At 40.7% G+C, this 22,523-nt stretch overlaps 8 protein-coding genes across 9 annotated transcripts; 4 read left to right on the forward strand and 4 right to left on the reverse strand.

Annotated features, from left to right (window-relative positions):
• Positions 1 to 4,051: 4,051 nt before the first annotated feature.
• ZC3H3 (Zinc finger CCCH domain-containing protein 3) lies at positions 4,052 to 6,348 on the reverse strand. Its single transcript, XM_068286853.1, is given in 6 exon segments — positions 4,052 to 4,233; positions 4,294 to 4,510; positions 4,576 to 4,771; positions 4,895 to 5,461; positions 5,523 to 6,052; positions 6,054 to 6,348. Coding segments are annotated over 6 exon segments (1,854 nt in total). The 5' UTR covers positions 6,258 to 6,348; the 3' UTR covers positions 4,052 to 4,093.
• Positions 6,349 to 6,441: 93 nt separating this feature from the next.
• On the forward strand, positions 6,442 to 9,389 carry Pus7 (pseudouridine synthase 7). Its single transcript, XM_068287147.1, has 5 exons — positions 6,442 to 6,636; positions 6,694 to 6,884; positions 6,941 to 7,255; positions 7,321 to 7,423; positions 7,487 to 9,389. Exons 1-5 carry the CDS (start codon positions 6,521 to 6,523, stop codon positions 9,057 to 9,059), a joined length of 2,298 nt encoding a protein of 765 aa, XP_068143248.1. The 5' UTR covers positions 6,442 to 6,520; the 3' UTR covers positions 9,060 to 9,389.
• Positions 9,340 to 14,448, forward strand: LOC137574742 (uncharacterized). Its single transcript, XM_068287148.1, is given in 8 exon segments — positions 9,340 to 9,465; positions 11,540 to 11,653; positions 11,714 to 12,209; positions 12,211 to 12,769; positions 12,827 to 13,353; positions 13,430 to 13,482; positions 13,554 to 13,655; positions 13,721 to 14,448. Coding segments are annotated over 7 exon segments (1,980 nt in total). The 5' UTR covers positions 9,340 to 9,465; positions 11,540 to 11,576; the 3' UTR covers positions 13,887 to 14,448.
• Positions 9,621 to 11,271, reverse strand: LOC137574746 (transcription factor Adf-1). Its single transcript, XM_068287153.1, has 2 exons — positions 11,022 to 11,271; positions 9,621 to 10,957 (listed from the first exon to the last, which is right to left on the reverse strand). The coding sequence occupies exons 1-2, from the start codon at positions 11,176 to 11,178 to the stop codon at positions 10,467 to 10,469; spliced, it is 648 nt and encodes a 215-aa protein (XP_068143254.1). The 5' UTR covers positions 11,179 to 11,271; the 3' UTR covers positions 9,621 to 10,466.
• An 800-nt stretch (positions 14,449 to 15,248) lies between the features above and the next one.
• Positions 15,249 to 17,576, forward strand: GstO3 (Glutathione S transferase O3). The gene is made up of 2 exons (XM_068287152.1): positions 15,249 to 16,146; positions 16,788 to 17,576. Exons 1-2 carry the CDS (start codon positions 16,110 to 16,112, stop codon positions 17,465 to 17,467), a joined length of 717 nt encoding a protein of 238 aa, XP_068143253.1. The 5' UTR covers positions 15,249 to 16,109; the 3' UTR covers positions 17,468 to 17,576.
• Positions 17,577 to 17,623: 47 nt separating this feature from the next.
• se (sepia) lies at positions 17,624 to 18,836 on the forward strand. Its single transcript, XM_068287151.1, has 3 exons — positions 17,624 to 17,964; positions 18,024 to 18,592; positions 18,658 to 18,836. Exons 1-3 carry the CDS (start codon positions 17,937 to 17,939, stop codon positions 18,790 to 18,792), a joined length of 732 nt encoding a protein of 243 aa, XP_068143252.1. The 5' UTR covers positions 17,624 to 17,936; the 3' UTR covers positions 18,793 to 18,836.
• On the reverse strand, positions 18,784 to 20,845 carry GstO2 (Glutathione S transferase O2). Its single transcript, XM_068287150.1, has 3 exons — positions 20,715 to 20,845; positions 19,026 to 19,612; positions 18,784 to 18,971 (listed from the first exon to the last, which is right to left on the reverse strand). The coding sequence occupies exons 1-3, from the start codon at positions 20,746 to 20,748 to the stop codon at positions 18,840 to 18,842; spliced, it is 753 nt and encodes a 250-aa protein (XP_068143251.1). The 5' UTR covers positions 20,749 to 20,845; the 3' UTR covers positions 18,784 to 18,839.
• A 446-nt stretch (positions 20,846 to 21,291) lies between these two features.
• On the reverse strand, positions 21,292 to 22,485 carry GstO1 (Glutathione S transferase O1). 2 transcript variants are annotated; one of them, XM_068286864.1, is made up of 4 exons: positions 22,354 to 22,485; positions 21,698 to 22,296; positions 21,509 to 21,630; positions 21,292 to 21,444 (listed from the first exon to the last, which is right to left on the reverse strand). In XM_068286864.1, the coding sequence occupies exons 1-4, from the start codon at positions 22,460 to 22,462 to the stop codon at positions 21,414 to 21,416; spliced, it is 861 nt and encodes a 286-aa protein (XP_068142965.1). In that variant the 5' UTR covers positions 22,463 to 22,485; the 3' UTR covers positions 21,292 to 21,413. The 2 variants fall into 2 exon arrangements, with proteins under 2 accessions (XP_068142965.1, XP_068142966.1); XM_068286865.1 differs by lacking the exon at positions 21,292 to 21,444 and having other exon boundaries at positions 21,508 to 21,630.
• Between the last annotated feature and the right edge of the window lie 38 nt (positions 22,486 to 22,523).

Below are 22,523 nucleotides of genomic sequence, written 5' to 3' on the forward strand. Positions count from 1 at the left end.
GTATATGTTTATGTATAGATTATTGGCCATTAAATTTGGTTTGCAAATTAATCCTCAGTGTTCAGCCACTTCCTTCCCCCTCACTCACATCCATGACTAAGTGTGGCTACATTGTTGCATTTTGCAACTTCGTTGGCGGTCTCTGTTGCTGTTTTATTTTTTGTTTAACGAGCACAAAACCCAGCCGTGGGCAAGATTGAACCAAAAAAAAAACAAAAAACAGAAAAAAGACATGACCATGATCCCATGAGGACCCACATCGCGACTGGGTCTTTATTACAACTTCTATAAATGATTTCCGCTATTAAAGTGAAACACTTTTGCATAATTTTTCACTTAGAAAGGACAACGAGGACAGCAGCAACAACAACAACAACAATATCAAAAAGAAAAATTCCTCACGCTTCATAAAGCCCGGCAGGCAGTCCCAAAAAAAATAATAATAAGAAGATTCCAAAAGCAACAACTAAAGATCAGGAACCGCAAAGCAAGGGCGCCCTGCTCCCGATGATGATGATGATGCGATGTCTTCCTTCTTACCAAAGGCAACCAGTCAACCTGTTGAAATGTGTGACAAATTGGGCGTAAAGAGAGAGAATACCCTTTGCCCCTCCCTCCCCGAAGACCATCTTCTTCAACTCATCCCACTTCTCACATCTTGTCTCAGACCTGCCAGCAATGTGGGCGTGACAACAGCGATTTTTGCAGCAGATTTTCGTTTATAATGTATTTGGAGCAAACCCCAAAAGAAAAGACCAAACAAAAAAGAAAAAATTGAGTCATAAATTTAAAGTTTATTAAATTGTAAGTTAAGAGTGCCCAGAAAAAAATGTAGTGCTCGTTGGTGGGAGACTTAATTGAGATTTAACAATTGCACAACAATTGTTTATCTCTTTGATAAATTTGTTGTCTCTCTCTCTCTCTCTCTCTCACTTACTAAGTAGTGAGTTAGTTAGTTAGTAGTTGTTAATGAACAAATTGACAACAAAATTAATCACACAAAATGAAATGTGTTGCGGTTTGTTTGTTTGTTTTTTCTTATTTCTTCTCTCTTTTTTTTGTGTTTTTTGTCTGTGGCCTTAACTGGCAACTTGAACATGAAATACTTGTACAATTTCATAAAAACTCATTAAAATTGTTAGCTGGCAAATATACATACATATGTATGTGTATAAGATATATACAATATGACCATTTGGTTACCACAAACAACCAAAAATGCGGATTAAGTGCCCTTTTTTTTATGCCCTTCGGTTAAAGTTTAATATAAAGTTTTAAGTATAAGCAAATTATGCCGATCGAGTAGATTTAGATATGATTTACTTGTTTGCCTTTTTTGTTTTGTGGTCCAAAAACTGTGAACGAATGTATTGACATTTGGAAAGGGTATACAAAGTCTGTGCTAGACGTAGACACGAAAACGAAAAAGCAATTTTAATGAAGTCGGAGTCGAGTTGGGAGATGTTGTTGCTGATGCTGTTGGTATTGTTGTTTGTGTTGTTGCCTTATAAGCCATGCTATGGCATGCATTTCGTTGCCCACAATGCGAGTGGCACGATGTAATTGACATCATTAGACTAAAGCGCAGGCAGACAGTGAGACAGTCAGACATTCAGCCAACAACAACAACAACAACAACAACACAAACTCCAAAAGGAGCACTAGAAAGTGGCTAGCTACCTGGCCATGGCACAAATCCCCGTTAGACCCACCAGCACAAAGAGTTGTGTCTTGTTTTGTTTTTCCCGTTCTAGGCGGAACCACCGCACCGCCCCGCACTGCACCGCTAACACCGTGCCATGCCACACATTTCAGGCTTTAATGTATGCAAATTATTTAATGAAAATTTTCCGAAAATTTATTATAATTATTTTTATATTGGGTCTCGATCTCGATCTCGATTTGAATATTTAATTTCGTTGTCTAATAAATTTCATGTTTAAGCATTTTTGGTCAAGTTTTTGGTATGTTTTTTTCTTTCTTTTAGTTTCATCTTTCTTTACTATCTTCTTCTACTTACCACATGGACTTTCCACTGGCTTTTCACTTTGAAAATTGTTGTTGTTGCTGATGAAGATGTTAATTGTCGAGATCAATTAATTGTTAGTTTTGTAAATTCCGTTTTAAAATATCACAATCTTTTCGTAAAATATTTGCAGCCTTTGGCTAAAAGGTTTGTCTATCTGTTTAAATATTCATTTCTAGTTGTTAAATACAATTCAACAATTGTTTTTTTCGATTTTTATGTATTTATTTTACATTGAAATAGATTCAAACAAATGTTTGAATTGTGAATTGATTGTTGAGTTACTTCACAGCAAAACAAAAGACTTAGGCAACGAACTTGATTTTCACACACACACACATACATAAATGCTTAAGCTGGCAGGTACACACACACACACATACACACACACTATAAAAATTTGACTAATTCCCAAATATTTGCAGTCTTTTGGTTGAATTTTTTGTTTTTCTTTTCTTTTTTCTCTTTTGATTTGTTTGTTTGTTTATTACATAAATATAGAGTTTTGCAGCCGTTATATTAATGTTGTTGTTGTTGTTGCTGCTGCTGCTGCTGTTGCTGCATAAATTAAAAATTCATTTTTATGGCTTTTATGTGTCATTTGGGTTTGGTAATTTATGTAGAATGCGGCGACGGCCGCCGTTGAGGTTGACTTGGCCAACAAGCAGAAGAGAAGAAGTTAAAGAATCAGAAGAAGAAGCTGAAGCACACACTCACACAAAGATACACATATACACACACACACACACTCATACACATATATTCTCTCATAGAAAGAGAGACTCGAACGCGGGTCAAACAAGTCAAGCAACTTTTTTCTTAGTTTTTTTTTTTTTTTTTTGCTGGAAGCGGCCAATCTTTGGATTGCCTTCCTTTTTTTTTTTTTTTTTTTTTTCTTTCTTTACTACAACAACCACTGGCCTTGCTTGGTTTTTGTTATTAGTAGCATTTACTTTGGAATGCACCAAAGCGAGAACGTTTCGGAAAAATTACAACAACAGCAACACACACACACACACACATACATTAGTGGCAGCAACAGGCATCAGTGGCAAAGGCAGAGGCGGAGGCAGAGGCAAAAGTTGTGTGGCGAAAATGCAGAAAAAAATTTCATGGCCTGGTTTTTTTTCTCCTTTATATTCTCTGTGTGTGTGTGTGTGTGTGTTTTTTATCATTTTTCTTGCGAGGTGAAAAGAGCATGCGAACTGTGGAATGCCAACAACATCCAAATCCCGAACAGATGTCCAATTTTGCTGCTGCTTCAGAGTCCTTTGAACTGCTGTCGTCAGTGTATTGTAAATTATTTCGACGTGTTTTTTTTCTGCACTTCACTTTCGGCTCACAAAATAACAAACAAACCAACAATCAAAAAAAGAAGAAAAAAAAACGCTAACAAAACTGCACTCCACTCACTTGAACAACACAGAAAACTCTGGTTTTGCCTGATGTTGTTGTTGTTGCCCGTATAAAACCGAAATCCGTGCTGCGTTCTCTTTGTTATGTGCCACGGTTTAAAATCTCTGCTTTTATTTTTGAAATTTGATTTACAGTCTGTTTCTTAATGAAAAGCTCATTCGATCAGACTAAATATAAATTATCAATTTGAATTATTTTGAAAAACAATTTCTGTGGCTTTTCAAATAAACAAAATTATCGACCATCGATCGACCGATCGTCACAACCGCTTACCACGAAAACAAAAACAACACTAACTGGGGGGCAAAAAGATAAATTCGCTTCGCTTATTCGAGCCAAATGCATGAAACTTGACTTCGCCCCGTTTGTTTGAGCCAAATACTTGGAAAATGATTTCGCTTCGCCTTGTTTGAGCCAAATAACTTGACTTCGCTCACTTGGTTAATAGATCACATCTAGATCCAAGAATTTCCAGAAAACCATTTAAAATAACAACAATTTGTTTTATTTTTGTTTTTGATTACCACCTAAAGATCTAGATTTTATTCATAAAATTAAATAAAACCAAAGTAATTCTAGCTTAAACTAAACAAATATAATAATAATTAATTTGTACCTGAAACATCGTGTCCAAGGCAAGTCAGTTGGATCCTATTCCTCGTTGCCGAGAGGTATAAAGGCGGGCAGCATTCCCAGTTTAGGTCGCCTTTGGGGACCACTTACATCCGCACTTGCCTCGTCCTCGTCCTCGTCATCGACGTCCTCGTCGACATCTTGGGAAGTTTGTTTGTCTAAATTATTGATATTATCAACATTAGCATGATCTGAGATGGGATCTATTACTGCCTTGCCATCTTCCTGCTTGAAATAACGCGAACTATTGGGCGCTTCTGGAGGATTTGTTACCTCCTCTGTTAGTTTCACAATATTGCTTTTGACCCTTGGCTTGGGCTCAGCTTTGGTTTTGGTCAAAGCTTTTGGCTTCTGCTTACAAATGGGGCAACTGGCCACTTCACATTTGCCGTTCCGCTCCACTTCAGGGCAGATAAATTCATGACGTTTATTGCACTTGAATAGAGTTCGATTAAGAGTTAATGGGGATAAACGTGTGAATGTTTCTACCAGTTACTTACCTCGGCAGCAAGCGGACAATATCCACGCAGGAAATCAATGCAGATCTCTGCCATTCGTCCAAGCTTTTTGTGCAGATAGGGACAATCCTCTCTTACACAAACACCGCGTAGATAAAATCGACAAACAGGCATCTTTTCAAGGGATACATTGTGAGAGAGCAGACAATCCTTTTTCGTACAATCGCCGTGGAGAAATCTGTGAAAAGAGATCAAGAGAAAAGGAGAGCAGCCCATTTTTGGGGTCCAATTGAAATGGAATCAAACAGAAGAACCTTAGGCAAGTAGCATTGCCTCTAAATTGGTTGGACGGCACACAAACCTGGGACAGATGGCCACTTGTCGTTTATCATGCAATTTGCGGCACTTTCCCCGACCATGGGCAGCACACTTGCCTAACCGTTGGAAAATGGCACAGGGTACATTTGTCTTCACTAACGATCCGTTGAGCATATGCAAACTCCTTTGCCTGGCGGACATTAAATGGGCACGCGATAAATGATTTGTGGTGCGTATGAAAACATTTTTAGCCTTGCCCGAGGCTATATAAGTAAGTCCACCAAGATCGATACGACGCCGTGGCATTTTACTAGGATTCACCAATGGCAGTTGGGACGTGGATGTGGTCCGCACTCTGGTCAGACGGCAGCCAGTGGGATCCAGAACAAATTTATTGCCACTTACAAACAATGTACGGCCGGAAATGTTTCGTTTTATAGTCCTTGTTAAAGAAGTTGCTGGGGACTTCTTCACCGGCGTCGTCGTTGTCGAACTGGGGGCATCCAGTTTGGTTAGCTTATTTTTAGCTGTCCTTTTGAACATCACTCCATGAATGCTAACCATGCTCAGCGATTTGTTTATGCTTTGCTTTAGCACAATAGGCTTTGAACTGTAAATAAGGACCAGAGATTCATTCCTAATGCTACTCCATAAATCCTCTTCAGGCTTACCTTAACTTTTTCACTGCTCCCGTTTCATTGGTACGCCTCAAGGCATATTGGCCGACAAACTCTCTCAAGGAACGCCTCTTCTTGATCAAGGGTGTCACTGTCAGCGATAACGCACGCACCAGTTTGTATTTGGTGCGCTTGGCAGGAGTTGGTTCTTTGGTTGCTGATACTGATGCAACTTGATTTGGAGCTGGAACTGGTGTTGTGGTCTTGACAACACCCTGTCGTACAATTTTCCTCTTGGATATCGTAATTATAGGAGCTTGTGGAGCAGATTTTACTACGTTTGTTTGAACAGGTACTGAAACAGGCTCTGGCTTTGCCACTTTTCGTACCAGGAAGGTGCTGGCTTTATTAATAATCTTGGCCTGAGGAGCGACTGGTGGAAGCGGCGGCGGCACCATCACCACCTTAGGCGTGGGCTCTGCAGCTATTGGTGGATAATATGGCATAACAGGCACACGGACCTGTTGAAGCTGCATCTGTTGCATTTGATAGTGCTCAAACATTGCGTGTTGGCGTTGCAAAAAAGTTTGGGTTGACGTGTATGGCTGGTGGCTGGCTCAACGCTGAGATCGGTGGTGGTATGTGGTTCTGAAATTGATGTGAGTGCGTAATATGACCTTGCAGCGAAAACGCTGCCCGTGCCACTTGTTGGCTGTGAAAATTCGGATTTATGTACACTTTCCGTGTGCTGGGCGGCAAATTTTCCTCGGCGTTCAGGTGGGGAAGCATTTTTATGCTAAGCTCAATTCGATTTTGTTGAATGAAAATTAAACACAAAACAACTAAGTGACTCGTAAAGCGTAGGTAACGTTAGTATCCAGCTGACCTGATTTCCAGTGTTGCAAACACTTGGGAAACAGTGTGGGAGGAAAATAGATAAGTTATCGGTTATCGATAATTAATCTGTCATCTCTAATGCGCCTGTCAAAAACGTGCAAACGCAGAACTTCGTTTAAAAATTGTTAACTCAATAATATTCTTAAAAAGAAACAATGGGTAAGGACCGCGGAAGAGGTCAGCGAAAATGTTACGCCAAGCCATACAGCAAAAATAATTGGCGGGGCCAGAAAAAGGAGCGTACCGAACGACAACCGCGTCCAGGCAATAAGTAAGACATAGGATTACAAGGATTCGTTTCATCCATTTAATGTCACTCTGACGTTAGGCCTCCATTTCAGCAAAAATTCACACTCCGAGAGCACGAAGTTGGTATTACAGAATTCACAAATCCCGAGGCTCCTGGCTTTACCGGCATTCTCAAATCAAGATTCTCCGACTTTCACGTCAACGAAATTGATGCCGATGGTCGAGTCCTTGTCCTAAATGATACCACAGTGCCTAAGGTGGCAATTGAACGTCTGTACACCGTCGAATAATATGCGAAATTGATGCATAAACATAATATTTTACAGATGTGGAACCCGAAGAATTAGCAAAATGGCGCGCGGAGCTGGAATTTGTCACAGGACCTGAAGTTTGGCAAAATATAGTCAAGTTGGCTGAAGCCAAATACGATGCAACAAGTGAGCAAAAAATAGAGATTGATGCCACGAAATTAGACAAAGAGCAGCGCACTCGGATTCATCAGACCTTGAAACAATTGTACAAAGGCAAATTAGTGTCTACCACTGTGGCGCAGGAGCCGGCTAAGGCGGTAGAGCAACAAGTGGCCGCAGACGTAGAGGGGAAAAAGAACATTCGCATATTAAAACCTAAACCAGGACGAAGTAAGTTAGAACATGCAGATGGTCAGTCAACTGATTTACAATATAATTTTTTGTTTTTTGTTCAGGCGACAACCGGTGGAACTTTCCAACAGAGTTTGTCAGCTTTTTGGTTCATAAGACCAATATAGATACCAGTGAGGTGGCCGCCACTCTTGCCAGCCGTCTAAAGTAAGTCAAATTTATAAAATAACTGCACTAATCGTCGATACTAATTACCAAATCGTTTTCTAGTCTTCGTCCATCGCAGGTCAATTATTGTGGCACTAAGGATAAGCGTGCCAAAACCACCCAAAGTTTTTCAATTAAACGCCGTTCACCCGAAAGTATTGTTCAAGCCGCGCGTTTCATTCGAAATGTTCAAATTGGCAACTTTAGCTTCAGACAGGCAACTCACAAGTTGGGAGATCTGCAGGGCAATCGTTTTCGTATTGCTTTGCGCCACATAGCCGAAGAACGACGTGCCGATATTGAGTTGTCACTAGAGTCGCTGAAGCAGCGAGGATTCATCAACTATTATGGTCTTCAAAGATTTGGCAATAGCTCCACAGTGCCCACATATGAAGTTGGTGTGGCTCTTCTTAAGCGTGACTACAAGCTGGCTTGTGAGCTGATATTAAAGCCGCGTGACAATGATGTGGAATTCATGAGATCCATTAGAAAAGAGTGGTGGGAGAAACGTGATTCAGCGGCTGCAGCAGAAAAGATCCATGGCGATAAGTACATCGAAAAGAAGATTTTAGATGGTCTGGCCAAATTTGGAGAACATGATTATGCAGCGGCGTTGAGGCGAATTCCCAGAAATATGTTGCTGTTGTATCCACATGCCTACCAAAGTTTGATTTTTAATCGCATAGCATCTAGAAGGATTAAGGAATTTGGTTTAAAGCTAATACCAGGAGATCTAGTCTACGTCGATCAAGAAGACTCCGTTTTGGAAGGAGACTCCGTTTTAGAAAAAGGAGACTCCGTTTTAGAAAAAGGAGACTCCGTTTTGGAGGAGAAAATTGAAGCACCAGATGCAGAAAACGTTGACGATGAGGTTTTAATGGAGGATGAATCAGCCTTTAAGCGCAAAGTGAAACCAATCAGCGAATCGGATATAGCCAGTGGTAAATATACACTCACTGATGTAGTTCTACCCCTGCCAGGGCATGATATAACCTATCCTAGCAACGATTCTGGTTTATGGTATGAGCAAATGCTGAATGAAGTGGGACTATCCTCAGAGTTATTGAAGCACAAGGATAAAACCTATGCCCTAGGAGGAGCCTATCGCAAATTAATCATTCAACCCGAAAATTTGAAATGGAATTTTCGATTCTATCAAACCCCAGAAGATACCTTAATTGCATCCGACTGGGAGCTGCTTAAGAAAATCGAAACAACCTTGGAGCCACCGCCAGCGGAAGCCAAGTTTATGGCTCTGATATTGGAATTCTCATTGCCCACGGCTGCCTATGCTACCATGTTACTGCGAGAACTATTCAAACAAGACACATCTACAGCCACACAAATGCAATTGGAACATGAGGCAATGATGAGTAAGGAAGAAGAAATAGCTAAAGGAAAAGAGGAATGTGTAAAGGCGGATGCCAGCCCGACACCCACATCCACACCAACACCTACGCTCGCACCCAACCCCCCAGTGCCAGTGATGCCGCCAACGCTACAGCCGCCTCTTCCCCTGCCACCGACCTCACCGCCACTGCCAGTGCCACTGAGCTGGCGTCGAATTGAATGTAACCAAGAAAATCAATATGCTCAGGGAAATCAATTTTACTTCACAAACCAACCACAACAATAACAATGCGCACGTGAGGGGGCGCGCTGTTTTTTCTCTCGCGCGCGCTATACTCTCTGTCTCTGGCTCTCTCTCTCTCTCCGCCTCTGTGTGTTCCATCTGTCGTGTTTACTCTCTCGCTTCCTCTCGCCATAGCCTCTGCCACTGGCAGGAGTCAGGATTCATTCGTACGCTGGCAAGCAAAGCGTTAGCTTTGGTCGCGGTGCACCAAGTTTCCCTCCCATCCAAAATCCGTATAGAACAACAACAAAAAGAAAAAGCGAGTGTGTTTCCAAAACTAAATGTTTATAACAATATCTAAATAAAAAAGTGCATTTGATTTATCCTAAACAAGTGAAACTACAAGAGAAACATCTCCCACTCAAAAACAACAACGAAAAAAAAAAAAAAAACAAAACGGAAAGCCAAGGTGAATTTTTGGTTCTTTAGAAATTATATCTTTCCATTTTCCTTTTTTCATTTTTTGAATTTAGGCGCGTATTTTTTCTGAGTTTTTTGTTGATGCTTTTTGATTTGACTCATTTATAAATGCAAGCGAAATTTGTAAAGAAATGATACTAAATATTTGGTCATTATTAGTCAACTGTATTTATAAACAAACTGTACAATATTTTGAAATTTTTGGCTTTGCATGGATTTTATTGATTTTTGTGTAAACGAAGCGATGTGAGTGAAATCAATCGATAATTTGGTGTTAATACCAAACTGTCGGAAGGTGGCGTTATTCCCATTGTACCCATCTAGCAATAGTATGTGGTAGTGGAAGTGATAGTAGTAGGAGTTTGTACACTATACTACATGTCTTACATTTGATAGGCTACCAACATCCACACATGTACGTACTGAGACGACGGATAAGCAAGAAGAGTCTTGGAAGTTCGTATTGGTATTGGGATAGTGGTGGGAGATAGAGAGCAGGCGGGGCAAGGCAGGATCGGTACGGTTCGATTCGGGTCGGTGTTGTAAGTAAGTAAAGACGGGCGGGGTAGACGAACTGTCGTTAAGGGTGCACAGGACGCGCCTTTTGCTCGTTATGTTTCGTTTCGCTAATATCGCATGCCTAGTTAGCTCTATGTGATTGTGAATGTTGTGGAAGTGGTCGAACTTCGTCGTTGTCGTTGTAGTAGTAGAGTCATTAAATTAATAAACTAAATGCTTGTTTTGGCGTCATGCCGCCCGCGCGCCTTCAATTTTTTGAAGAGCAGCAGGCAGGCAGACAGTTGGTGTATTGGACATGTTATTGCTTTTGGTTGCGCGCGCACTCTTTTGACCAATTCCCCCAATTCAACTAACTGCGTCATAGTAGTAGGAGTTTGGTTTTTGGTTCGAATTCGATTTTCTCCCACTCCTGAGCAGACACACACAAGCACACACACACACAGATAGATAAATATATACGGGAGACATGCCTTAAAGGAGTATATCATCGATTTCTTCATTATTTAGGGAGCGCAAATTACATTTGCATAGATAGGTCAAAATACGTTTCTCTGCCTTTTCACGATTTGGTGGACCTAATCCCTCCAACAGAGACTCAATTCGTTTTATCACATCAGTGGTAAATGGAACAGTGCTGGGATTAGCCTTCTCACTTGTCTGACTGGGTATACCAGCAGGTGGTAATGCTGCTGCCTGCTGTTCATCCATGGCCTCCTGCAGTTGATCATCTTCATCATGCACTTGTTCCCCATTCTGGGATGACCAACCAACATTGTTGGGCGGCTGAAGCTGCCTATTGTTGGTCTGTTGTCTCTCACTGTTGCGATGGTTGTATGAGGGCTGCTGCAGGAAACGCAGTTTGGGCATTAGAGTCCAATCAGAGGCCTCGCCATCCTTCTCTTTGGCTAGCTCACGGCGGACTTTTTGACGCAAATTGTTCCAACGCCTTGTGCAGGCCAGAACTAATGACGGAACGGTAAGTTAATTTACACTCAACTTGGCCAGGACCGGAATTATCCTACTTACCATCTGTCTTCAGCGAAGTTGCTATGCTTTTCCATAATTCTGTGTCGCGGGTTCGAAGCTCTTTGTAGGGAGAACTGCGAGATTGCCGTTCCCAAAGGATGGGATTGGCTTTTACCAGGTCAATTAGTAGTATGTCGAAATCCGGGGAAAATGTCATTATACCCTTGTTTTGTATTTCTTTTGTATATTTTCTTATTTGTATTTTAACAAAACATTCGCTCTGCAGCGCTCTCAAACAATTTATGACCGTTAGAGTTCACGGGGGCGCCACTGTGCAATTTCATAGGCGTAGCGTAAGAAAAAAAGGGGCCACAAAGAAATTGTCGTGTCTGCTTTCATTTTTTTTTTAAATTCATTTAATTTTGTTTTGTAATTTGAATATTATATATATATTTCCTGTTAAATAGCTTTCATGTAATTGCGGCTACGCCACTGCTGTTAACTGACTGTTAATTTCAAATCGACGAACCTTTTGCTTTTGTTGTCCTTTATTGATTTTTGTATTGTATTTATTGTAGCACTACGGGCCAGGCGCTTCCGATTCCGGTCGCAGACATGGCCGCCGAGAACTATCACCTTAAATGGGATTCGCATTTGTCCTACTTGAACACTTCCATTTCCACACTATACAAGTGAGTATGGAGTATCGAAAATGACCACAACGATCTAATCTCGTATACGTTTTCCCCCAGAAATGAAAAATTTGCCGATGTGGTACTATATAGCTCGTATAGCAATAGCGGCATCACCTCGGATATACCCACGGTTGGCATATCGGCGCACAAATTTATACTGAGCTCGTGCAGCCAGTTCTTTGCCACAATGTTTGAGACGGCACCAATTACCTCGCCAAATGGTGTGCTATATGTTGTTCTTCCGCCCGATCTTAGCCATCGAGCTATACAGATCCTGGTGCAGTATATGTACAGCGGCGAGGCCACCGTCTCCAATGACATTCTCAACGAGGTTTTACGCGGCGGAGAGATTTTAAAGATTCGTGGACTATGTCGTACCAGCGCTTCCAGTGGCAGCAGCACAGCAACCACAACGTCGCATCATCCGCATTCGCATCCTCATAGTGTACAGCAGCAGCGTGAGCCCAGTGCCATGTATGTGTCCAATGGAACACAGCGTTCGACGTTGCCCCCGCCACCGCCAATGAGCACACAGCTTCCAGGCGATATATACGGCGGGGAGCAAACCGAGCAGCAGCAGCGGCAGCAGCTCTGGTCGGTATACCCTCGAGCATCATCATCCACAGTCGCATCCAGCACACCAGCATCCGCACTCGCACCTACATCATCATCAGCAATTTCGCGGCCTCGGCGCTTCCGTAATGCCAAAGGACAGTCCTGTGATTGTCAAATCGCCCAAAATGGCAGCCCATGCAGGACTGTTAAGTGTGGCCAGCAGCAGCAAGTTGGGTATATCTGTGAACAAGGAGGTGGCCATTGATCCCGAGGACAAGTGCTGCTATCCCGGTGGCAGTCAAGTTGAAACCCAACCACCAACCGCGGCCACAGTTGTCGGAACATCAGCGTCGGGACCGGTACCCCCGCCACCAATGTCCATTTGCACTGAAGTCGGATGCAGCAGTTGCCCCATGACTACCACCGGGCCGGTCCCAGAGGCAGCGGAGGCAGTATTGCGTCGGCCGGAGTATGAGGAGCCACCGATCTGCGAGCGAGATGGTCTAGATGCTTTGGTCTATGAGCGACGTCTGCGTCGGGAAAGTGGCTGCGATAGGGGTAAGCATGGGGAGAAGATTATCAATAGCAATGTAGACCAAGACAATTTATTTTTAGGCCACGACTATTACGATGCTCCGCCTCATTTCGATCATGTGGTCCCGCCTCGTCTGGCCTCCACACCGCCACCACATCCGCACAGTTTCCTTACCATTAAACAAGAGCCAACTGATTGGTCCCAAAACCCACCACCAACTGCAGCCAATGCCATTAACAACAATCATGAAGAGGCCCCCCTTTTGTCGCCAAAGCAGCCACTGGATTTTAAGATGAGTGCCGTCAAATTGGAGGTGAATCGCGATCGTGTCACGCCGCAGGATGAGTCCGAAGAGCATACACTTCGCGACTACAACAATTTTAAGCAATTGCTGGTGTGTGAAATATGCCAGAAGTCCTTCGAGGATACCAAAACGTTGGTACGGCATTTGGGCACACACGCCACAGAGCCAGGAGCAGGCCAAAATGTGATGACAGGGTCAGCCGGCAGCAGCGGAAGTACCCAAGCCAGCAGCAATGCGAACAATAATCTCGCTCTGCGTGCCCTAAAAACCTATGTGCCGGCTAAGAAACGGCGGCGGGTGTCGGTGAGTGTACAAACTTTTGTATGAATGCCAGTCATATTCATTTCCTTTCTGTTTGTTTCTATGTGTATATATGTAGCAACAAGAGAACAATATGGATCATGTGACCCTGCTATGCGACTTGTGCACCACGTAATAGAAGACGATATCAAACAGACTTAAGGGACGTGAAAGAGTAACATTTTCTATCCTTACAATTGCAGCTCCTTTGAAACGCCAGCGGAATGGGTACGCCATATGAACAGCCAACATACGGAAATCGAACTTGCCATGTTCAATAGCAAGAAGGATGGCGAGCAGAAGGGGTGTGTGTCCTAAAAATGACATACCTAATCATATATAGAGAATATGATGAAATGTTCACTTGCAGCGGCCCCAGCAACAGCAGCTCTTCCACAGTGTCACAGCCAAAGTACGCCGGCTCCGGCTCCAACTCCAGCTGCAGTTCCAATCGTACGTCCTCCCATCGTGGCAGCTATGGCAACATGAAGGCAACTGCCTCTCCCTCACCCTCACCTGGCCTGATGACCACCTAAAGACGTTAAACTGCATACAGCCACCAACCACAAAGTCATCCACATGTAACACCACGAGTGAGAATCACACAGAGAGTAGCCAACAGCAGCAGCAACCACTTTATTTCTCAAGAAATTCAAGTCGTTCCAGTAATCAAAAGATAATATATACTATATATACTTATATATATATATATATATAATATTAATGTATATGAAACAGCAAGAACCGTGATCAAAATGCAACAACATAGCATATTTTATAAAGAGCATAAAATTAACAAAAACATAAGAAAAAGAATGAAAAATTATTAAGAAATTAACTAAATGAATTAAGAAGAAAACAACAAATAGAAACAACCGAAACTGTAAACGAAATCGTAAGGCAACGATGCAAAACAATCTAAAAAGCAAAAGTTATAACAATATGATAAATATTAACGAAAAATGATAAAGATCAAGAAATCTAATTAAACTCTGTAGAATTTTTTTTAAATGTATTGTAAATGTATGTACTTAGTTTTTAGCAACTTATTCCCATGTGAACAAAATGTAATTAATTATATTATATTATTAACGACAACGCGCAATTGAAACGATTTAAATTCTAACAATTGAACTAAATCTATAAATGTAAGCCAAATGATTTTTTTTTTTTTTTTTTCAAAAGCGGAATGAATTCATTTTCAAACATACATACACACACACACAGGATCAGCCTAAGCATTATATATACATACATATATACCGATATAGAGTACACTTCACAAGACTTTGCAAAGAAGAAAAAAAAAAAACAACAATTTAACATTACATAAATGTATGTATGTGTATGTGAGTTTATTTATATATATTCTTGATCTTCATGTCACAATGAGTTGAGAGAATTATAAAGCTGAAATCATACAATCGAAGAATCTATATATAGAATGTCGGATATATTGATATCGAACAATTAAACCCATTAATCGAGAGGTTTTAATGAAAGCAATACAACTAGAGGTCTTATTAAATTTCCAAATGATATGTAAGTTTAACGAATGGCTTGCCTAGAAACCCAAGTGGGCGATAGATAATATCTTTGCTTTTCGAGATATTCTTCAAAACTAGGTGCCTGGAGTAATTCCAATTTAATGTTTATGAAATCTTGTAATTAGAGGCCTAGATGATATACCTCAAAAATTAAATGTTAATAACAATTGTGAAGTGTATAGAAACTTCGGGACATTCGAAGTTAGAGTAGAAGCTAAGTTGTGAAATAATTCCTCAGCCCGTACACAAAACAAAAGCTTTCCATATACATATATATTCATACATATTCAATGCATGAACATAGATGGATGACAAGCAGTATATCGAACAGAACTTTCTAGTTTATAAATGATTCAGTTATTTTTCCAATCAGTTGATAAAACAAAAATGGATTTTCATTTTGTTGTCATTTATGGCGCTTATCACATAATAACAGTAAAAAAATGTTCTGTTATTCCACATACATATATATTTTTGGATACTTTTTTCTACATACAAATGTACATTTTAATAATATTTCCGTCATCTCTGTTTTTATTCTTGTATAATGAAGTTGTTGTTTAGTTTCTTTTTATACGTTTCTTTTAGGATTTTGTAAATAGGATAAATTTCCGCCGAAGAAAACAAATTTTTCTCTAAATGTATGTATGTATGTGTGTCTGTGTCGTAGTATTTAGTAGGAAGTTTAATTAAAAAACAAACCAAAACCAAAAAAAAAAAAAAACAAAAAACTCCAATGCATATAATAAAAGTCTACTTTGCGTTCATATAGTCTATATATTTATATATATACACATATGAATGTATAAATAAATATATATATTTACAAGCATTTGTTGGCATGATGTCACTGATATGAAATCATAACATACAAACATAACTAAAAGAGAAAAAACAAAAACAACAACAACAACACTGAACATCGCAAAATTGTAGAAAAAGCGTTTTAATCGCAAAATAAACAATGTGAAAACGAAGAAATTATCAACAAAACACAAAATTAAGAGTCATGTTTTTGGGAAGCTCCGAAAGCTTTTGGCTCTTTGGAATGAGACGCACTGGCCCTTACATTTGTATATGTATAAATATTAAGCGACCGGTTAAGAGAACCATCAGTTGAGTTTCAAACGTTCACGGCCTCCGTTCGCAACATTGAAAAGAACTTTCCGTACATATCCCCAAGTGAATTAGAGTTACATCTGTAATTGAACCATGTCCAAGACCATAACAACCGAACAGTTGGCAAAAGGTAAGACTAAATCAGAATCGAGACATCCAATTCCTACATAAGAGACCAACTAATTTCCAAAGAGAATAGCAACATTTTATTATTGTGTAAATTAAACCAGTTTGCCCGCCCAACATTCAGCATGGTCAAGTGGAATAAAACAACTTTGTAATCTAATATGCAATATTCAAATGAAAAAGTTGTCCGATCTAATGAAAAATATCGAGTAATTGGGTTGATATACATACGTTTATGTAGCACTAGATGGTTAAAGAATGTTTTCAGGACACTCTTTTTTCCCCTAAGAGAAAAAAAGGTCTACCAACAAGAGTTAGAAATTAACGAAAACAAAAGAAGAAAAACAAAACAAAACCAGTTTCAATCAATTATAAACTATATTTAGATAGCAAGTAAATAATCACAAGAACTCGAACAACGAATCAAGAGAAATTATAGTATAGAAAATGTCGTCCTATCGATTTAAAGAAAGGAATATCTATTCCACTTTCCAACACGATTCTTTATCCTTTAAAACCATTATTGTATATATATATCTAATTCTAATTCGCCGAGTCATGGCATTGACCTTATCACAAATATTATTATCAGCACGAATTGTGTATGACGTAGCATATTGTTAACTAATCTATTTAATATTACAGGTGCTGCCAAGCCCGCCCTGCCCGATGATGGAATCTTGCGGCTGTATTCTATGCGTTATTGCCCATACGCCCAGAGGGCCCATCTAGTGCTTAATGCCAAAAAGGTGCCTTATCATGTCATTAACATCAATCTTATGGAGAAACCCGAATGGCTGATTGAGGTGAGCGCTTTGCTTAAAGTGCCTGCCCTGCAGTTGGTCGAGGAGAAGGACAAGCCATCACTTATTGAATCGCTGGTCATCAGCGAGTATGTAGATGAGAAGTATCCCCAAAATCCACTTCTTTCCAAGGACCCATTGAAGCGGGCACAAGATAAGATACTATTGGAGCGTTTCAGTGCCATTACCAATGCATTCATGAAGGTTCTGCTTCAGAAAACTGGACTCGACGATTATTGGCAAGGCGTCGATATCTTCGAGCAGGAGTTGAAGAAACGTGGAACCCCATTCTTTGGCGGCGAGAAGCCTGGCTATGTGGACTATATGATTTGGCCCTGGTTCGAGCGTCTAGCCGTTGTCAAATATCAGTTCGAAGATCAATACACTTTCGATGAGAAGCGCTTTGAGAATATTGGCAAATGGATCGCTCTCCTGAAGCAAGATCCGGTGGTCCAATCCTATATTGCATCTGATGAGGATCATGTCAACTTCTGGAAGGCTCGTTTGTCTGCCAAGAAGTAAATGGATTTCGTTACAAATATTTTTTAAATTAAAAAAAAAAAGGACAAAAAATGATAAAAAGAGAAAAAGAAACTAACAATTAGAATAGAAAAAAAAAATATAGAACAAAAAAGAATAATTAAAAAATATAAAATATGTAAATTAAAAAAAAAAATAATATAACTAAAAATATGTAAATTGTTAAATCTTCTTTGAACGACTAGCTCCAATATAGAGCTTGATTCAAGTTAAGTAGAGTACACAGATTTTCCAATGTACCCAATCTTAAGATGAGCAAGTGTGTCAAGCACCGCAGTCAGCCACAAAGGCCACATGTAGCCAAGTTCAGTGGGGGGTAATCCATACCCCGAGTCGAAGGGCATTCGAGATCTTGATATAAATTTGCCGGCGAAACAAGTTGGAGCATCACTTGCCTTCCAGATTTCCCGCAGCACACACACAAAGACACACATCTACACACAGACACACTATGAGCAACGGCAGACATTTGGCTAAGGGTAAGGCTGCATATAATTCGATTTATTGGTTTTCCATAAATTGAAATTTCCCTTTGTAGGTTCTCCTCCGCCGGAAGTTCCGGAGGATGGCATCTTGCGTTTGTATTCCATGCGCTTCTGCCCATTTGCACAGCGAGTGCATCTTGTTCTGGATGCCAAACAGATACCCTATCACAGCATTTACATTAATCTCACAGAGAAACCAGATTGGCTATATGACAAGAACCCTCAGGGTAAGGTGCCAGCTTTGGAATTGGTGCGTGAACCGGGTCCACCAGTGTTGACTGAATCGTTGCTCATATGCGAGTACCTGGATGAACAGTATCCACTGCGGCCCCTCTATCCGCGGGATCCGCTCAAAAAGGTGCAGGAGAAATTATTGATCGAACGTTTCAATCCGGTCCTGGGTGCTTTCTTCAAAGCATCTGACGGCGGCGACATGGAGCCTTTCTGGTCCGGCTTGGATGTTTATGAGAAGCAGCTAGGTCGTCGGGAAACATTATTTTTCGGTGGCGAACAAACAGGCATTTTGGATTACATGATATGGCCTTGGCTGGAACGTTTGGAGTTGCTAAAGTTGCAACGTGGCGAGGACTACAACTACGATGAGCAACGTTTTCCACAGCTGGTAAGAGAAGATTCCATATATAAATTCTTGTTGACCCCTAAAATTCGCTCTTCCCTTCATTCAAGACACAATGGCTGGAGCGTATGAAACGGGATGCCGCTGTGATGTCCTTCTACATGGAAGCCGAGGTGCAAGCGGAATTTTTGCGCACACGCAGCGCCGGCAAACCCAACTACAATCTCCTGGTGAAGGATGCTTAATATCTGTTTCTTTTTATTGGAATGGAATAAATCATAGAAAAGTATCTCTAATTGTTAAAAGCAATGTCATAGTTGGGCCTGCCCTCCAGTTTAGACAGTTGAAACTTGGCATGCACTTGCGGGTCCTGGGCACTCTTCTTGACTGCGTCATCTTGGGCCACCAAATTGCGCCATTTCAACTGAAAGGAGGATAGTCTGAGTTAATGCTATTCGATTTTGATTAATTCACTAACCAGTTGTCCAAAGCGCTTAGCATCCAGTTCGTATTTCTGTTCTGTGGTGTATTTCAAGCTCGGGATGCGTTCAAACCACGGCCAGATCATGTAGTCCACAATGCCAATCTTTTCTCCAGCAAAATAAGGAGTTCCTCTGGAAGTTAACTCCTGTTCGAATACGTCCAGGGCCTTTTCAAAGTTCTGCAAGGCATCCTGGGGAGCATTGGGATTACAGGTAAGTACTGGATACAATGCACTGACCACTGGAGAAAAACGTTCTATCAAAATCCTATCTTGAGCTTTTTGCAAAGGATCCGTGGGGAAAAGTTTCCGCTCGGGGTATTGCTCATCGAGAAATTGTGCTATAACCAGGGACTCAATAAGTGTAGGCTGATCCTTCAGATTGGTTAATTGAAGGGCAGGCACCTTGCCCAAAGGACTATATTCCTTATACCATTCCGGCTTATCAATCAAATCGATAAAGATCTTGTGATGGGCAATCTGTTTGGCATCAAGAACAAGACGAACCCGCTGGACAAACGGGCAGAAGGCCATGGTGAAGAGACGCCAGACGCCATCCTCAGGTAGATCGGGCTTAGGGGATCCTGCAAAATGACAATAGAGAAACCCTCAAAGATAATATAATTGTTTCAGTTCTAAGCAGATTTAAGTATGTATATTTCAACACGCCAATGATATATAATGATATTTGAAGGTAATCAATGAAGATCTATAATGGCTCGAAGGCTACATCATAGTTGGGTTCGTTGGCGTGACGTGTCAGCATAAATTTGGCATGAATCCGGGCATCCAGCTCTGTTTTCTTTACAGATTCGTCCTGGGCCACCAAATCGCGCCACTTTAATAGATTCTTGAACCGCTTGGTGTCTAGCTCGTATTTTTCGGGCAGGGTATGCTTCAGGGCCGGGAAACGCTCGAACCATGGCCAGATCATGTAGTCGACAATACCAATCTTTTGGCCTGCAAAATATGGCGTTCCACGTTTAGTGATCTCCACTTCAAAGACCTCCAAAGCGTTCTCGAAATTGGTCAAAGCATCCGGCGATGGGTTCTTCGTGAATAAAACTGGATAGACAGCAGAGACACAGCTGGCGCTAGGCGTTCAATCAATATCCTGTCTTGAGCCTTTTGTAATGGGTCCTTGGGGAAGAGTGGACCTTCGCCTGGATATTGATCGTCCAGGTATTCGGCAATAACCAGCGATTCAACCAGAGCAGGTTGACCCTTTAAGCTTGGCAATTGAATGGCCGGCACTTTGCCCAAGGGACTGAAATCTGTATACCACTCAGGTTTCTCGCTCAAGTCAATGTAGATCTTGTGATGAGGAATCTTCTTGGCCTCCAGCACCAAGCCAACGCGTTGCGAGTAAGGACAAAAGCGCATGGAGTAAAAGCGCAAAATGCCATCCTCGGGTAGTTCTGGCTTGGGTGTACCTGTTAATGATGATGATTGTTGTTGAGATGATCAGGATTGACGTCAGCGACAAAAACATAAAATAAATCCATTTCTCTTGTCTAAAATTAAATCTCAAATCTCTCATGACCACTACGTGTATTCCGTATCTCTCGCTCTCTGTGTCTGTATATGTGTGTGTGTGATAAAACTCAAACTATAAAATCAATGGGGGGAAAATTGGAAAAAAAATTGCCCCGTCACTATCTAAAGAGTTTTGACCTTGAAACGTACCCTTTTTGAAATGTTTTAGTGGAATGCTGGACATTTTGTTAACTGTTTTTACTATTAACCGTGAAATTTTGATCACTTGATGTTTACTCTACGAACCGACGACAACAAATGAACATTTTCAGGTGAGTAACATCAACATATGTATAAATGGCCGATTCAGCGGTTATTTTATCAGTCGTATTCCATCTTTGGCAAAGTCGAATTTTGTATGCCCTCGCCAATTTTTCTTTTTGGTAGTACATAATAAACTCCCAAAGATAAAGTCATATTGTAAAATTAAGGAGGAAATTGATTTATAAAAATATTCATATACATAAAAGTACATATGTACATCAATAATTTTAAATTTGCAGCAAATACATACATATGAATGCAATGTGACCAAGATCCTTTAGCGACCCATAAAAATGAAAGAGAATTATGGCGATTACAGGATATATACAGAAGTTTTAGTGGAGGAGCAATGTTTATTACTATTAAAAATTCTTTGTTATCTCGAAATACTCTTTTTGCTTAGGGTAAGTTTACATAAAATTCTGTTATTAACATTAACAGAAGCTTTAGCCCAGTAAACACATTTTTCATGGTAATGGTTTTTTTATTTCAAAAAAATTTTTAAAAATGTTTTACATTTAATTGGCATTGCCTATATTTCACATTTGTTTTCTATATATTAGGGTCATCGAGTTGTTAATAGCATTATTCCAATTTCGGACGTTTGGCAGCTTTGCTGGAAAAGGAAAGAACAATAACGTTTAAACATTGAATTAATTTGCTTGGGACACTCATCTTACTAGAGCATATTATAATCCGCATTGCCATCACGTCGAGACTTCATATATTTGGCATGAACTTCACCGTCCAAAAAGAAGCTTTTTACAGCTGGATCCTTGAGCATCAGCTCCTCCCACTGAAGCTACAAATGGGATAAGATCATAACTAAGGATTGACTGAGGTCAAGCAAGTGCGAGCGGTCAACTTACCAGGATTTTGAATCGTACAGGATCTAGTTTAACGTCCTTGCCTAGAGTATACTTTAAAGCGGCAAAACGCTCACACCACGGCCAGATCATATAATCCAACATGCCAGGCTGAGATCCACCAAAGAAGGGTGTACCCCGGCGCTTCAACTCCTTCTCGTAAATATCTAAGCCGTCATATAAATCAGCATCTCCCACTTGAGCGGGATCATCATGCAATAGAAGTTTATAGATGGCATTTATAAATTGACCAAAACGATCAACAAGGATTCGATCTTCGGCCTTCTTTAGGGGATCTTTGGGATGTAGCGATATCTCGGGATACTTTTCATCCAAATAGTCGCATATAAAAAGCGATTCAATAAGTATAGGTGGTGTTCCTGCACCCGTTGGCGCCTCTGTGACAAGCTCTAATGCTGGTACTTTAGTAGTGGCACTGACGTTGGCAAACCAGTCAGGTTTGTCACGCAGGTTTATGTAAATTTTGTGATGTGGAATTTTTTTAGCATCCAGGACAAGGTGAACACGGTGTGCGTATGGGCAAAAGCGCATAGAATACAAACGCAAGATACCGTCATCCGGAAATACTGGCTTTATGGAACCTAAGAATAGATTATGTTGAATGTGGATAAGTCTGTGTAGGACATATATTTACTTACCCCTAGATAAATGCTCCGTATCGGACATTTTGAAAGGTTTGCTTTTTTCTAGTTTGTTTATAAATGTCAACGTCTTTGTGTGACTGTCATTTATATATTCGATAACCATATCGATATGTATTTCGATTACGCGCCGAGTCTGTTGTTTGTGGCGGTATCGATATATTTAC

This window comes from Drosophila tropicalis, unplaced genomic scaffold (genome assembly GCF_018151085.1).
Source record: "Drosophila tropicalis isolate 14030-0801.00 unplaced genomic scaffold, ASM1815108v1 contig_463, whole genome shotgun sequence".
In the NCBI taxonomy this organism is placed as follows: Eukaryota; Metazoa; Arthropoda; class Insecta; order Diptera; family Drosophilidae; genus Drosophila; species Drosophila tropicalis.